The sequence below is a fragment of the Anomalospiza imberbis genome, chromosome 3 (assembly GCF_031753505.1).
Source record: "Anomalospiza imberbis isolate Cuckoo-Finch-1a 21T00152 chromosome 3, ASM3175350v1, whole genome shotgun sequence".
NCBI lineage: Eukaryota > Metazoa > Chordata > Aves > Passeriformes > Viduidae > Anomalospiza > Anomalospiza imberbis.
The window spans coordinates 91560991-91578266 of NC_089683.1; the positions used below are offsets into that span (position 1 = coordinate 91560991).

The following is a 17276-nucleotide window of genomic DNA, read 5'->3' on the forward strand; positions in this document are numbered from 1 at the left end:
GATTCCTCTAAACAAACTCTCCTATCCCTGCTGTTTGTTAAGTAAATATTGATCAAGGAGAGACGTATCTCCTGACAGCAGTAGCACAGGCTGGGGGCTTGTACTGCAGACAGAGTGGACTTAAATGGATAAACTCAGATGCTTTAGGAAGGCCACACAGAGATTACTAGATAAGAGGCAAGAAGTCAGACCTGGCTTTCCTTTCCCTGCTGCAGGGAGTTGGGACTTGGTTACACAGAACCTTCATGATAGAAAGAAGAGTCATCTGCTCCTAGGCACAGTCTTAAAAAGCAAGATGCCCACATCTTAGGTGCACAAATGACTTCTATTTTTCTCTCTTGCCAGCTGACACATTAATATTGCATGCAATAACTGGGGAGTTTAAGGCCCTCTCCTTGAGCACATGTGGGAGGCTACCAAGGGTCAGCTTCTCAGCAGCGTAAATTTTCACCACCCCATTGGTTTCAACAGAGAGTTTATGTTGCCTGTGGATGGTCCACCTCTGGTTGCGCTGGGCTGGGGGACAGATTACCCTCAGGAGCACATTTTTCCTACTCATATTCCAAGTGAGCGGTTCATGCTAATGCCTGTGGGATAAAATACATACCCTTACACATGTAAGGGTGCCCACTTTAGGCCCATAAGCAAAGAGTGAAGATTTATTGGAATGATGTGTGCAGAAAGCAGAAGCAAAATTGTCAAGCCATTGGGCGGCTGCGATTTCTCGTAATATTTCTGCGGTACGTAACTGCAACCTCATCTTAGAAAACTACCAGGTTTGTGTGGACATAAGTAATGCAAATGCTTCTTGAAGGAGATTTCAAAGCAGACCTCAGAGACTGGATCACAAGCCTCCAACTCAGGAGCAAGGCGACCATAAAGCCATTCACCTTGTCCAGGGGGACAAAGGGAAAGCATCACATGGAAATTTTCAGTCCGGGGTCCCATGTTTAGAAGTACCAAGACCAACGCAATCATTCTAATATTGTAACAGCGTTAGACAACTGCTTGGCTGTAGCACACAAATCTGAAGATCCTTCAGACAGGGACAGCTGGGCTAAGCTCGAAACCTTTTCTCATACGATGTCTAATCTGTGTTAAACTTCAGCTCCATTTCTACGATTAGTCTGGCCAGAGCGTACCTACAGACTTTGCTTGTGGTATTGTGCTGGAGTCTGATAGTGTGTTGTATTACTAATGTTCCAAGAGTAAACACACTTGTAGGAAACAGCTATAGTTCAAGGCTGCGCTTTAAAAAAATAAATGTTTCATCAGTCTTAGCAAAGGAACAAATGGCAGTAACACTCTGTATCATATTTTACAAAGCTTCAAAAGAACAATGTCCCGTTGAGTGAAATTCAGTAGCATTCTGTAAACATTAATTTAAGGAAATCAATAGGCTCTGTGAGCTAAAGCCATATTGCAAGATAAACTGGCTGGAGTGCTACTTTGTCAAACAGATTTTAGTTTTCTCGGCTAGATAAAGAAGGTTTCAAAATGGGGTAACATGTTGCAACCAAGGTTTGAAAACTATGTGGCCTTCAAACAGTCTGCTTGTTCCTACTACAAAGCTGGATAAACATACTTTAAAAATGATAAGATTGGATTAGGATTGATTTTACTTTCAAATTTTATATAAAGTAGAATTCTTGGTACATGTGAGTTTGGATTTTTTTTTTTTTTAATTTTAACTATGAGCAGAAATAAAGAAACACAGCATAGACAGCTCAAGAATGTTTTTTTCAATTTTTCCAATTGCAGGACATTATGGATTTTAAAAGTCTTTATTCATGTTGACCTGGTGGGCAATAAGTCACCTCGCCAAATAGAAAAGCCAAAATCTCGCATGGACTTAGGATCAGAGGTCTTTGGCTGGTGAAGGCTGCTCATATTGCAGAGCACAAGGTCATGGTGATGGGAGTAAACAGGTTGGAGGGGATGAGAGGGGCAAGGCCAGATCACTCTTCTTGCTGGATGATCTAGACAGTGGCTATACACAAGAACTCTGTCGGGAGCCCAAGGCTAAGGCATAAACAGCACCTGTTAGACAAGTGCTGGAGAACATCTCCAGGATGATGAGTCCACTACTGGGGAAGCAGTCTCACCATGGGTAGCTCCAGATCAGACAGCTTTAGTGTGTGTGCACAGCAATCCACACCAACACAGGTACTGCGACAGCAGAAGAGATTCAGGAGGAATACTTCTGCCAAGAAAACCTCAGACAAAGCACAGACTAGATTGGCACAGGTACCCCTCACTCCCATAGTCAGTGTAAGGTGAGCTTTGGGGGCAGAAAGAAACCTTCTTAAAGGAGATGATTAAGAAACCCCACTTGTATCACCCGTACATAGCCCTGAGCCTTTTCTCACAGGAGAAAGCTTTAAGCCTGTGTGCTTTGGGGGAAAGTTGGCACCTAAATGCACACTCTCATATCCACAGTCTATGTTCTGTAGGAAACTCATCAAGGACAAGCCCTTTTGCATCCCTCCCTAGCAGTAAGACATCACGCTGTCTCTGGAGCCACTTCTCTCAGGGCTCAGACAGGCTTGTGACACTCAGACCAGCCTCTCCCTTGCATGCACTCCACCAGTCCAGGGGCCACCCTGATTTAAGAAGGAGCTTCCAGGCAGCTCACCTATCCACCTGGCACCCTGCAGAGCAGGACTTGTGCAATCAGGAGCTGCAGGCACAGATCTGGTGCCTTTTCCAGGCTAATGCTGCCCTGAGCAGCACTGCCCCACCATCGGCTTTCCCGGGCTTGCAAGGGCAGCGTCTGCAACACCTCCCTGGTGTCCTGGCTCCTGTCACGTTCATCCAGGCTGTTCCCTCCCCTCACACACATTCCCTGTACCCCGAGTGCAGTGAGCTGCTGTGTGGGACCATCTTAGCACTGCAGGTTGGTGTGGCAGCATATCAAGCAGGAGGCTTTGGCTTCTACACAGGAATTGGAGGCAGGTTTTGGAGTAAGTTGCTACACTTTTTGGCGCGAAAGCTACGGCAGCATATGGCCCAGTGTTCTCAGTTTAAGTCTGACACTTAACATTATTTAACAGTTTCTGTGTTAGGTGCTTTATAAGGTAAAGGAAATTAACAATTTTCAGCTAATTAGATCACTCAATTGGCTGAACATCCTGGACACCTCTAAGAAAAAAACAGGTTGGCTCAGGCTATGGAAAGGCTAATGCCTCTTCCATTATCACTTATGAGGAGAGGGAAATAGTTGGAAAGGATGCTTTTATTTTAAAAACACAAAGGAAAAATACCTCAATTATTGGATGCTCTAGTATACACACTCTTCTCCCAACCAGCACCTTTCTAGAATGCAGGGTATCATTTCGTCCACCTCTACGGGTGTCCCAATCCCCCTGGCTACAGCAGCAGTTCTCTGGTGCCACCACAGTCTTCATTTTTTGCATTCAAGTTTCCTCTCACAACTCCTGCTGTACACATCTCTTAAGAAATAGATTTTTTTCATAGAAATAGATTTTTTTTAGATAGAAAGAGAAAAAAATGGACAAGAAACTGGGTGGCTATTTAGGAAAGTCTGTTCTCCCACTGTGCCTCACAAAGAGAAGGCGACTCTTTTGGGACAGCACTAATATTGGAAAGAGAAAAGCATTTGTCCAAGTCCAGCTCAAAAGCAAAAAATTAGGCAAACAGCAGAGGTTGCTTATTGCATTTACTGCTGCAGTATAGGTTTGGGGTTTTTTTTTACTCTTTTTAAAAAGCTGGGAAATTATTTAAGGATGTATTTTAAAAGTGTTTGGTTAAAACAAAGCTGAGATCCTCTATCCCATGAGGAGAGTTTGGGACACTAGTAATTTACTGCTGGCTTACTGTTATCTCCTCCGCAAGCTCACAAAGAGGAGAGAGAATGGGCATGGCTCTTACAAGGGAAAAACCTGACAGTGGGGCTGCTGAGATGCCTGATAATATCGGGGAAGTGAAAGTGGTAGTGCAGTGAAAATGGATACTGCATGATACATTAGATTTAATCACTTGCATTTCAATTAAGCTTTTCCACAAATAAAGACTGGGAAGTACTCTGCAGGCTCCCCGCGCAGCTGAAGCACCGAGCGCTGCTGGCGGCTGAGCATAAACGGTGCTGCCACAGCTCGCTGGGGCTCACACCCCTGCTGCCTCCCAGCGTGCTCCCTGGTGGCACCCATCTCCCTGTCCTGCCCCACGCACAGCACTGCACCCTGTGGGATCCCTGTCCCAGAATTCTGTGCCCACAGTGCAAGGGATGAACCGTTCCATCACGGAAACAGCTACTCTGGCATGTGAACACCACGGCTTCAGCGTGCTAGTTTCCAAACACAAAACTTGGTAAGACTCGGGACTAGAGTGGGATAAGACATAATAACAAGGACTTAGCATTTCCAATTCGTTTAGACTTTTTGCACCTTGAAATTCAGTTGTCCCCTTCTCCGTCCTCAGAAATCATCAACAGCGTTTTACTGGGAAGATTATTAAATTTCCTCTTCTGCCTTACTGATGAATTAGAACTGCATGAGATGTAGAGGCTTCTAATGGAAACTCTGATTGCCCTTAACTTGCTGCATTGCCAGTGGCAGTGCCCCAGAATGGAAAAATCACTAAGGCTCCCACAGCTTGTGCTAGTTGGGCATTTAGAGTGTGTTGGGAAATGTAAGAAAGAACCACTGGAGGGGTTACTGTCACACTCCAGAAGCTGTCTCATACAAAAACTGAAGAAAAAATAAAACTCTCACACACAAGAATAGTCTAACTTTAACTCAGTCCATTGTGGTGAAATGCAATCTGCTACAAGAGGCTGCCTACAATGCCAAGCAGCATATTATGTACCCTGCTGCCAAATTCTGGCAGGTACCACACACAGGCGCCCACAAAAAACCTGTCCAGAAAAGTGAGTACAGGGATGACCACCCAATTCTGGCTCAGCAGAGAGGTTATTGCATACTATCCTGGGCACATCAGCCAGATGGGAATGTGACGTGTTACTCAGAAGGACCAGGAGGCACAGCCTGGACTGAGATGAGCAGGTTATGTCTTGTACCAGCAGCAAGTCCTCTGCTTTCATGGCGTATTTCCATGTGTGAAGGATCCAGGCATGCAGAAACTGCTGGTTAGACCATGGATATAGAGGTAAAGTGGCTCACAGAGCTTGTACTTTGCAAAGATTTTTTATGTTCAGTAGAATTTGGCTCCATAGGTGAACAACTAACGCTATAGTAGAAGTGATAATTAAAATGATTATGCATCTAGAATGCATCACACACACACACATATATATATATGTACACATAAATGTTGCAACAGTACAGTAACATCTATAATTGGTGTTGCTCTTGCACACTCTTCCCAACTCTCTGCATTGCAATCACCTTTGTCTTCTGTGTCTGGCCCTGAAAAGCTCCAACTGTGCCCTCTCCCTCCTTGGTTTGCATGGGCTGGGCTGCAGGGAGTGAGGAGGAAGATAGGGGAGAAGGATGGGAAGCAGGTGGTGTTTAATCAGTCTGGCAGGAAAGCAGGCTGTCACCAGGGTCCTTTTGGGGATGTCATGAAGGTGGCAAGCATGCCCTCTGGCAGAGGGTACCTTCTTTCCTCTTTCCAGTGGCAGTGGGTAAGGGCAGGGGAAGGAATTTGTTATGGGTGAGGGGTGTTGCAAATAAAGCTCTCTCCACAGCTTATGCTCCCACTGAACAATTCTGAAAAATCTCCTCCCAGTGCAACCATGCTTTTATGAGCATCCAGAGCCCATCATGATAGATAAATGGCTCCATCTATACCATCCTGAGGCATACAGCTGGCCAAACTGGGCTACGAACACCCTGTTACAAGTTCCAGTGCATTGGACCTGCTAGGGACCGGTGAGGCTCACAAGCCTGTGAGGCCAGAAGACAAAGTCTTACATCCTAATGGACTGAACTCCCTCTCATTCGTCTCCCCTTTATCCCTTGCGGAAGGAAATGGTGCGACTCCAGACAGCCCTGGATTAGATAACCTCAAGGCTGGCCTCATCTGATGGAGCCAGCCCTCTCTGCAATTGTAAGAGATAAGCTGCTCCAGCTCCTGCTCCCCCCGCCCTGCCTAACATTGATATTTGGCACTTGAAGACCTTTCATTTACAGTCTTTATTTTCCCCTCTCTCCTCTAAAACTTTCTGAAGTTGCAGACTACTGCTTTAAATGCATTTATATGTCTATGCCACAGTTCTACCTAAGTCCCAATCGCAGCAGTCTGTCTGCTTAGCAACAGAGATCGTGCCACCCTGGTTTGCTGCTCTCTACAAAGCCTCTCCACTAACTAGAGAAACAAGTTCAAGGCCACCTCTTTGAGTACTCTGGACCACCTGGACAGGGCTTCTTCTGACAGCACATTTCCACCAGAGCCTTGAAACAGCCCCCCCACAGAGGGCACACAAAACGAGCCAGAGCCCGCCCGTGTACCTTCCCCCTCTGCAGATAAGAAAGCTGAACCTTGCCCCTTCCAGATCTAAAGGGAGAAATTGTCTCCAAAACACTGATTACCTTCGGACAGCCATTCTGGCTGTCCTTCTATCTCTCACCTACCCACACTTGCCTATCAGGAAGACTCTTTCTGCACAAAATTCAGCTATACTCTAGTGCTGCAGGTGATAGGCTATGTGTAAGTAAGAGATCCAGTACTCCAAAGACTGCCTCCCGCTCGGACTGAATGGTTTTTCTTCACTTTTGTGCTGTTAATGTTACAACTGCTACAAACTGCATCTCCTCCTGCTCCCAGGTTTGCTTTGTCTCATGCAGGTGAAGGATACAGAGTCCTCACGGATCCTTGCAATATCCTGCTGTCACTTCCTCACAACCTCAGTATTTGCCCCTATAAATTTAGGTATGTTTGAAAACAGCGTCCCCATAGCACTCCTCACCATTTCTGCAAGGCCTGCCTGCAAGCAGACCTGCGCTGCCACTGCTCCCTTAGGCCAGGGATATCTGCTCTGAGAAAGGGCAGGACCCCAGAAAGCTGGCCCAGAAACCAGCACGGGTCACAGCGCTGCTAAACCTCTCCCACGGTTTCTGAAGTATTTTGACAGTTTGCTAATTGACATCGTGAGAGCCTGACTCTTGTCCATTTTAAAACACATAGAATGTATCAAGGAAACAGTGTTCTGTGTGAAGGTGACCTATTCAAAGTCCTATAGGATGGGCAATCCTATCTGTAAGGCTTCTGTTAAAGTCAGTCACACAGCCCTGACTCTGCACTGTGAGACACGATTGGCTGGGAACTCCTCTTTTGGCGAGCGTGCCTCACAAAAATAAAAACAACACCCACCTTCCACCCCACATTCACAAACACGATGGCTCTGTGACTCCAAATCCAGTGCTGCATTCAATGTGTAGTTTAAAAAATTAAATGAAACTTTTTCCCAATTAACATATAAAATATATTCACACACTTGACTGTATAGTAACACAACAAAAGACAGCTCTTTAGCTGGCATATATTAATTAGCTGCAATGATTGCTGGAGCTGATTTACACCAGACATTGAGAATACAGCCCAGAATTTAGTTCCATGTCATGAAGAGAAAGCATGGGGTGGGTGGGAAACAGAGGGAAAAATCTTACAAAGCTAGTAAGCTAACCCACTATTTTGCATCTCTCTGGTATGACATTTATATAGAACAGCTTAGATAAAGTTCAGAAGATCAAACATTTTCCTCAATTTTCACAGTACAAAATGTTCTATGACCTTCTAATGTGACACATTAGAACAGGATACAAGAAATTTCAGCTGATCAGGTCTCATGAACACCCTCCACCTTCATTAGACAGTGCTGCTCCTCCAAAAGTTTTGAGTGAGAAATTTAGCTATGTTGTCTAAAAGAAATGAAGAAATTCTGGGAAAAACATGTGCAATTTGCATGTTACCTATTACCACAACTAGGATTTATAAAATGGTAAGATTTATTGATTTATTTTCTCTTTTTTCCTTTTTTTTTTTTTTAACACCAGGTTTTAAAATTGCCTGACAAATTCCGGCTAGATACAGAATGAAAGAAAAAGCATTTCACCTTGTAAGGGATAAGTCTCTAAGCGAGTGAGGGATGACACGGGTTAAAATTCACCTTGCTTCTCACTCCTCATCCACGATGGGATTTTGGAGAACGACGGACATCTGGAAATCGGTTTTACACAGAAAAATAGAAAACAGGGAAGAACTAGGAAGATGAATAAAGGCTCATCACAGACACAAAAGACCAGAGGAAAAAGAAGCTTGGATTTGGGTATTCTTGTCTGGCAAGGAGGCAGGCAGTAAGGCTAATGAAGCATTTGCGATATGGGACGTATGCCAGCGTAACAAAGAAGATGTGCATCAGCTCTGCAGATGTGCCAAAGCCCCCAGAGCAAAATAATGACATAATCACCATCAGTGTCACAGACCAGACTGTACACAAGGTGACATGGGAGAGAATAAATAAGGGTCTTTAGAGGCCTGTAGTACACACACGGGAAGGAATAGCCATTCCTCACAACTGCCACAAGAGAGTGGCGAGATGTTGGGTATAATGTGAGCAGCCAGCAAAAGAAATCTTGAATTGTGCAAGGCTAACACACTATAAATTGGTGCTTTTCTCGATCTCCAGTTGACGTTTCAATTCCCAGTACCCCTTGTTGAATGCTAAATGAAATGGCACTAGGAGTCAGAAGAGTTTGCCAAGTTTTGTTTTGTTTCTGTGGGTTCCTTTTATTTTTCCTTTTTTTTTCAGAGGGGTGAAGGGGAATTTTTTTTTTTTTTGGTTTGTTTGAGGAGGCAGCAATATAGATGAGTACGAGTAAATAATTGTGAAGGAAACAAAACCAAAAATACAAATATCCCCCCAAAAAACCCACAGCACATCATAACTACATGCACACACGCACACAGGAACAGAAACCCAACACCATTCAGCTGGAACAATCCTAGGATTCCCTCAAAGCAAAGCTAGAAAGAAATGAGGATGGGGTTCGATTTGTTAGGTTGTTTTTTTTTTTGTTTGTTTGTTTTTTTGTTTTTTTTTTTTGCAGGGAGAGCAGAGACGATTTTGCCTTCTGGTTTACAGCTATCCCTGAACTAAACCAGAAAAAGCCCCGCTAAAATATTTTTCCATGCTAAAATACAAGATTACTGTTTTATTGATCAGTAATAAAACACCGCTTAGGATAATTTAGTACTTAACATGTTATTTGCGGTGGGGAGTAATCTGAAAAGCTCTGAGTAGCCTTAAATCATTTCACAACAGTTCCTCCAGCATAAAAGCAAGTGTTTGCCTCTGTACAGCTCTGTGATTTTGTGGTATTTTTTTTTTTTACAGAAATCTGTCAATTTTTAAAGGGAACATCTGTTTGATAAAGTAGAACAATGCTGCTAGTAGTGTTGCCACAGGCCAAAGAGGGGAAATTGTGAAAGGGCAGGAGATAGGCTGAAGGTGCCAACAGGACTCTTGCAGAAGGAATATTCAAGTACGTAATTGTTTGCAGGATCTGGACCTACAAGAGGAGCTCAGAAGAACAAAGCACTTGGCTTCACCAATGTCCCTTTTCATTGCTTCTAATGAAAGATTCATAAGAATAACTTTAATTTTTTATGATCTTTTTTTGCATTACTGTATTAGCTGCATCTACTCTGTATGCAATTTCTTCTTAAATACAGAAAACCTGTTTCAAAATGCCAGACATAATAACTTAATCAGCACAATAATTGATCTTGATTGTTGTGCAGTCCTTCTTAACAGTCAGGAAGTGAGATGGAGCCCAGAAAATGTTTTATATGATTATTTCTTCCCATTGCAAAGTGATGTATTTGTGAAGAATGCAGGTGAAGGTCCATCAGAGTGGAGTTCTTTTTTTTTTTTTTTTTTTTTTTTTTGAGAGGAAAAAAAATTTTAAAATTTAAAATCCCCCCTAATTTGCTAGTTAAACTGTTCAGTGGAAGAATGATTGTATTTGTCCTTTTTGGCTGCGCCCAATTAATTGGAGCAGTAACATAGTGATTGTTAATAAACAGCTCTAATTTGACTGTACTTCTTGCCTATCTACTAACCCCACCATATCTTTGTTTAGCATATCATCAGGGAAAACAAGGAAGCATGTATATAATTTTGTTCTGTTGTATATGAAGTTGAATAATTATGCCACAGTGGATTCTAAATTAATCACAGAAGGCACAACAATATTAATAATCTGTTTAGCAAACTCCAGTGTCTTTGCACTTTGATGTTAGGAGCAGAAACAGTACGAACTGTGGCAGTTTTTTAAATTGGGCGAGTGTTTGTTTCTTTTCCAGCTTATATTAATGTTTTTTTTATGCTTTTTCTACTATGCACCTTGTTTCCCTCTAAGAAAAAATACCAACAAACCACAAACCAAAACCACAGAACAACTCAACAAACAAGCCTCTGCTTATTTGGGTGCATTTGGATCAAAGCTGACAGATTGAATTTTTCATTTATTTAACGAAGTTTCATTGCAGCCATTCTTCATAATTACAGCAGTGTTTTAATTTTTTTCCTTCCCTTGAATAGGAGAGAAGGGGTTCTGAGAAAGTTTTTAATTAGCTAAATAGGTCTGTGTAATCTAGATGAAATAAACACGCCCGTTTGAAAGGGTTGTTAGAACTTTTCCAGCCATTTAATCCATAGATGGCTGAACACAATGATACCTTCCACAGAAAGCTACAGCCACCACCAGCAGCTGTTAGAAGAGAGCTTGCTCCCTGCTCCTATTGATAACCCTTTGTGGAATGAAGAAAAAGAGCTGAGGGAAGGAGAACTGAATGTCAGACAATAGACATTGCTACACACACTGTCTCTGAACTTTCCTCATCTCTGAAGGACAATTAATTATGAAGGCCTTTGGGGTAGGTCGAAGCAAGGGAAAACCTACTGCTGGCCCAGCACTCCAGCCGCTATCTCTGTGTTTGTTAAATGGTTGTGCCTGTTGGGGAACCAGAGTAGCAGCCACCAAAATAGCCAATAGATCATTTAGGAAAAAAGAGCAAAAGATTTTTTTTATGTGTGTCTGTCCTTGTATAATTCTATTCTCACTGTGAAATCATCCATACACAAAACACAAGGACATTTTTTTTTTTTAGAAGAACCACAGGGTAGGTTACAGTCAGAAACGGCCTCTCAGTGGTGTGTTAAAAAGGATGGTCTTTTCACCAAATCATTTCACAGAGGCAAAACAGACAAACACAAAGAGTTGAGACTTTTTCTCTTACATTAAATAGAGTAACTGATAAGGTCAGACATATGATACCTAAAGACATGAATCTGTGAACTCTTGAAGTCAAAGGACTTCTCTGTGCAAAGGAACAATCTTTCAAAGGAAATAGATCATAGAACTCTACTGAATCCCCTTTAAACTTTATGAAGCAGGAGGAGAAAAAGCTCTAAGTAGGGAAGCTTGACAGAAGAGCCTTGAACTATTTTCTGAAGGAAAGATGAGACCCTCCCTAGGCTGCCACAAAACATCTTTTTTTTTCTAAAGGCTTTTCTGAACTTTGATATGTGCCAAGACACCGCTATTGAAAGCTGTATAATTATGTGCTATAGCCACTGTAGAAAATGCTTTGTTCACCACAACAAAGAACAATAAGCAAAGTAAAGTGACATTACACTGTATCTTTTTCTTTAAGAATGTTGAGAAAGGTCACGGTACGTTATAACTAATAAAGCTGTTGAGTAAGGAAGTTTAAAGTTGGGCTTGCTGTGCTTAAATGCAACCCAATGACAAAAAGGCAGAGGGAACTAAAATTGTAATGACATTAAGAAATAGATCATATATCAACATGCCAACTTCATTATACAAACACCTTGATTCCAAAGGACACAAACAGCAGACCCGGGTGTAGTGCTGCAATAGTATTCTACTCTCAATTCTCTCCCTAATAGCTTCCAACTACGGTCTGCAGTTCAACTGACTGCAAAAACTGATTAATAAGCATTAATTGATACATGCAACGCACAGACCTTCTATTGCAAGCTGTAGATTTTGTTACTTGGTTAAAAACCAGGTTCATGTCCTGTGCAGTTTCAAGGAAAGCTCTGCTGTTTCACAAGGGAGCCCCTTCAAAATTAGAAGGGAAAAAAAAAAAAGGGATAAGGCCAGAGGGCATCAATTAAGTTCCCTGAAACCAAGATTTTAAAGTGAAAAAGAAATACCATCTGGCCACCTATGTTTCAGTTTTCCTTCAGAGGACTCAGGACAGTTACATTTGTTATTCTCAAATTGCCAGAGCAACTTTACTCCCCTTGCTGCAGATAGCAGACAGCAGCCTTCCGACTCTGTCTTTAAGAGTGCTGAGAACGATGTTGAAGCACTACAACAATAAAGCCCTTGAAGGAGGAAGTATACAGCTGAGGGAGAAATGTGAAGAGTGGAATACTGAAACAAACAACTGTCCCGTTGGGCTGTGCTCACTGCTGGTACCACCAGAAGCAAGGAGACTGCTACAGCAGGGCAGTTTGTATGGAAAGAGCAACCTTCGGGATGCAAGTTAGCAGGTTACAGACTTAATTTCCCTTCTCTTGAGGCCACTCTGCACTGCTCCAGAGTATTAGGGTGCTTATAAACTGTACTTTACAGTGCCTATGTGCTGAAAACCACTCAAAAGTGGCCTTAGTTTAAATGAAAATCAGGTTTGAGGACTTTAATTCTCCTTTTGATGAACACCAATTCAGTTCAAGATGAATCCTGCAGATGAAATTGGGGAAGAATACAGGTTCCTAAAATAAGCATATGAGTGGCCAGTAGTTTTTATAATTTAGGATGTCTTAATTTTTGGATGCAGTGCTGGGCACACTTCATTTTCAGGGAATGGACTGTTGAGGACCTCCTGACAAAGTGCCTCTTATTGAGCATCCCAAAATGAAATTGACCTAAAATCATCATCACTTCTGAAAATGTTGGCAGCCTGCGTTTCTCTCAAGGGCTCGGAGGTTGCTTACGTGACTGGGTTATTAGATTTTATAGGTGGTGTTATTTGACTACTTTTACATCATCTCATTGATTTTTACTAACTCAGAGTGCCTTAAGTTAAACATTCTGCTAAGACATGAGTACAACTGGTGTTAATTAGGTTTTTCCCACTAGTATGGCTTTACCCTGCCAAAGGAAGAGCAAACTCCTTAAAAATGGTTTTCTCTCCCTTGGAAGCGACATGTGCCGTAACTAGCACTGCGAAATGAGGCAATCCTCGTGTCGAGCCCCACCATACCAAAACTGCAGACAGTGTGTTTGTGCACATAGCGCAGCTTGGCAGGCGCCTCACTATTGTGATCCATCTCGATAACTACATCTGCAAAATCGGGCAAGTTCCCGTGAAGCAGCAGGCAGGCTGCGCTCAGGAGGATGGCGCATGCGGGGCTTGCTTTGGTTTGCCCACCCCACAGAGGAGCGGGGCAAGCGGGAGGAGCAGGCAGGAGGCACAGAGTGGAACTGCCACCACAGAGACACCCTGACACTACAGAACTAAGGTTGAGTTGTTAAATGCCCACTAGGAAAAGGATTGGGCACTGCATAGAGAGGTGCTAATACGTGGAGAATGATGGTAACTGCTAAAAAATGACAAGGAACAAGGATGACTGAGAAGGAGTAGGAGACAAAGCAAGACTAAAATACAGGCATTGTCCTCAGGCCAGTTTCTTTTGGTTAAGTACATAAATCTGAAAATAAACCCTCTGTTTATATTTTTAACTCACATTAAACTAATTTTTTTTTCAACTCATGTTTTTCAACCATATTTCCATTTTAACTCAAAGCACAGTATCCCCCTGCTTTTCAATCATCCTGTCAGAGTCAAAACTGTGAGCTCTGATGACCTGTGCTAGGGCAGATTCTGAAAGAGAGTTTACAAAATTATTTGGTTTTTATTTTCTTTTCTTTTTCCTGTAATACATAGCAACAATACCTGACTTTAATTATTGCAGCTGGCATTCAAAAGCCCATGGCAACACCACAGATGAGACAGATATCAAGTGGCACAGCAAGCTGTGCTCTCGTTCTGACCAACTTGAGCTGGGACACTGACATTTGTGGCTTTCATTCACCAGGACAGCCCACCTTCTTCCTCCCTTGAAGGAATGGTCCCAGAATAAAGAAATACTTTCACCTTCCACAAAAAAATCCCGAACGGGTTTGGTTTATTTTTTTCCCGTTCAAAACTCAGTCCCTCATTTCTCTGTTCAGCTGAGCATGTCTCTCCAGCTAACCCTACTGCAAGAGAGAAAAATGTGGAACTGGCTACACACGTGCACACACAAAACACAGGCAAAGTTGCACTGCATGGGAGAAGGCCTTGGATCTGTCTCTGGATCACAGCCACAAGGGTACAATGGCAAAGCTAAAAATGATAGGACATGTGGCTTGTTAAACATCTTATTGACTTTGCTACAAGCTGTCAGCAGCAATGCCCAGGGAAAGGAACACAAATTCTTGAACAAATCAATGGCACAGCCTGGTATGGACCAAACACACATTCTAACTTCAGAATTTTTTTCCTAATAGTCACTTTAGGCCTATATGCATGAAGTATATGCATGAATGTGACCCAAGAACAGAAAAAAGGAAGGGTTTAGGAATGATAGTGTAGGTGATTTAAGAGAAATAGCATATCAGACTAATCAGAAGATCAGCAAAGCATCACTGAAGTATAAGAGGAAGGAACTTTGATGATGCTAAATATGGCAAATGCTCAGTTTGCTAAATCCTTTTGGATCCAATTTCAACATTACAGTACTTGTCATTTTTGCTTTCCAGCTTGTGGGGGAGGGGATGGGCATTTATCAGGAAAAGTTACATTGTCTACATTAAACACTACACCACACAGCTTAATGTTCTCATAACTGCTGGATCCTCAGCAAAACCAAGACCTGAACTCTAGGAAATTCTTATTATAGTACATAACACAAGGAAGACTAAATGAATGAACTTGCAATCACCTTTTATAATATCTCTTTCCCTCAACGATGGAGGAAAACAAACCAAGGGGCTCCTTTCCAACCCACTGCAGGACCCTTGGCTGAGGAGACTGCAATCACTAGCAGTACTAAACATATGAGATTTATGTTTTCTTATCTACTTGAAAACACATAAAAACTCCCCACAATTCTTCACTAGAGTAATCCACTTACATTAACACTGGCACCAACACTTTGAAAATGAGTAATAAGTGTCTGAAACCATCAAGAGTATGAGAACTTTTGAGCACAAAAAACATTTCAACCTATGTTCTATGAACAGAAAAATGTTAGTAAGAAAAAAACTTGAGGGAATCTAAGCACGAGAAAAAAGTTGGTCATACTTATCTCCTGGTGTATTTCCTTTTCTGTTCCTGTATCTAGTGACTATGGCTTGGCATCAGGGCAGACCTACATCCCAGGGGTGGGAGTCCCCTGTCTTGTGCCTGCTTGAGCTCCCAGTAGGGCCAGAGCCCTTGGGAGTGCCTGGGAGGTCATGGCACACCAAAATCAGTCTAGATGTTGCCATCACCCATCATGAATGGCAAAACCTTTGAGGAACATCCTCTTGCTTCATCTGCCCCTTCCATGCAACCATCCTTGCAGAAAACTCTGCCAGCCCAGAAGAAGGGGAAACAACCAAGAAAGACAACAAAGTCTTTGCTTAGACTTTTTGCATCATCTGAACTTATGTGCTATGAAAATAAGCCCTGCTAAAAATCCGTCAGAAGGATTTTAGCTAGGAAATCACCCTCCTCATGCTGACAAATGTCACTTTTGTACAGAAGGGGGATCATCATGCAACTTAACCCTGAGTGAATGGTGCAGACAAAAAAAAAAAAAAAATTAGTACCACCATTGCTTTCCTACTCCACCAAGAGATGGGATTACTCAAGCCTCCCCCACATGCACACCCTGTTCAAATGCATCATTGCATCTGACTACCTGAACAATGCAAACTGCCATCCTCAGCAGGGAGAAACACTCTCCTGTGGTATTGCTGAGGGTCAGCATGTTAATGATAACAATAGTCTGCTGAGCTACCAGGCTGGCCTGTAAACAGGAATCTTAATCAAAGCCACAAAACTGTTACAGCAGAAAACAGAGCATTTACTTCGAGTACTCATTTTATCCTGCACTTGGACAAAGCAAATGCATTTCAGATCTGCAAATCAAATGAAGAAAAGCAGAGTGTTTGATCACACAATTAGGGAGCTTTAGAAGAGCTGTGAGGTGACTTCTTTTACTACTGTCCCTCCTAAAGGAAACTTCAAAAAGTTGAAACTAAGAAACTTATAAAAAAAAAAGTGAAAACTTTTCTCTCTTGTCAGGTCCTAGTGAGGCATAAGTTTTCATCTACCAGGGCTAAAAGAATTAATTAGCATCATTCAGGGGTGTGGAATGCCAAGATTCCACTGGTCACAGCCACATCAGAAAGGTACATTATTTTAAAGGCAGCCTGGACCTCGAAGCAACTCGCACACACAGAGAAACAAAGATCAGTGCCTACCTCAAAATCATTTGCTTTATTGTAGTGCATGTTCAGGGCCCTGTACAGCTCACAGTCTCTGGTTATAGACAGCTCCTCAGTGCTCGTGACCCCGTCGTTGATGGCTTGCCGTGCATACTTCTCCATCTGAATGTAGTAAAACTCACGGAAATTGCTAAACCACTTGATGAGCTGAGAGGTAATGCATCTGTTGAACTGTTAAATTTAAACAGTAAGAAGGATAAGAGCACTGACATTCCTCCCCCCAGCCCCATTTTTTCAAAAAGCATTCTTTCCTCCCCTTCCCCACCACCTTTTAAACCCATGTCTCTGTGCTTCTGCTGGGGGCGGGGGTGTGGGGGAAGCAGCTGGCAAATTCTGTTAGTGTATCAGATGAGGGGAAAATGTATATGGACCAAAAATTCCAGGACAAGTAACTGAAGGATAATGACACTGCATCCAACCATTTTCCAGGTATTAAAATGAGTCTAGTTTTTTTTACTGTTACACCTTCCTTCCCCCTAGCCCGCTGTGCTCTCATAATTAAAAAATGTGGAATGCCTTATGGGATACATAAGGAATAGCTATTTTGATGAGTAGGTGTCACAACCGGCACAGTGGACTGTGCTATATTTAATTGGCTGGCCACTTTACACCTTACGCTGACTTAGTGATTTTTACATCAGCTGCTGAGTAAACTAGAGGAACGTGACCTTTTTCTTTCTTTCTGATCATTTTTTGCACGCGTTGCAGTTACATGTGCTCCTGTAGCTATACTATTCCTCTGTTGGGCCATAAATACTCTATTGTGTTTTGAAGCGACCA

The 17276-nt window shown here is 42.5% G+C and overlaps 1 protein-coding gene across 7 annotated transcripts in view; it reads right to left on the reverse strand.

Moving 5' to 3' along the window:
• Nucleotides 1–17276, reverse strand: part of PROX1 (prospero homeobox 1) — a 49918-nt gene that overhangs the window by 11383 nt on the left and 21259 nt on the right. For all 7 annotated transcript variants that reach the window (XM_068185704.1, XM_068185703.1, XM_068185701.1 and 4 more), the window contains one exon: nucleotides 16473–16667. In XM_068185704.1, the coding sequence (XP_068041805.1) occupies nucleotides 16473–16667 (195 nt within the window). The remainder of the gene's footprint in view (nucleotides 1–16472; nucleotides 16668–17276) is intronic.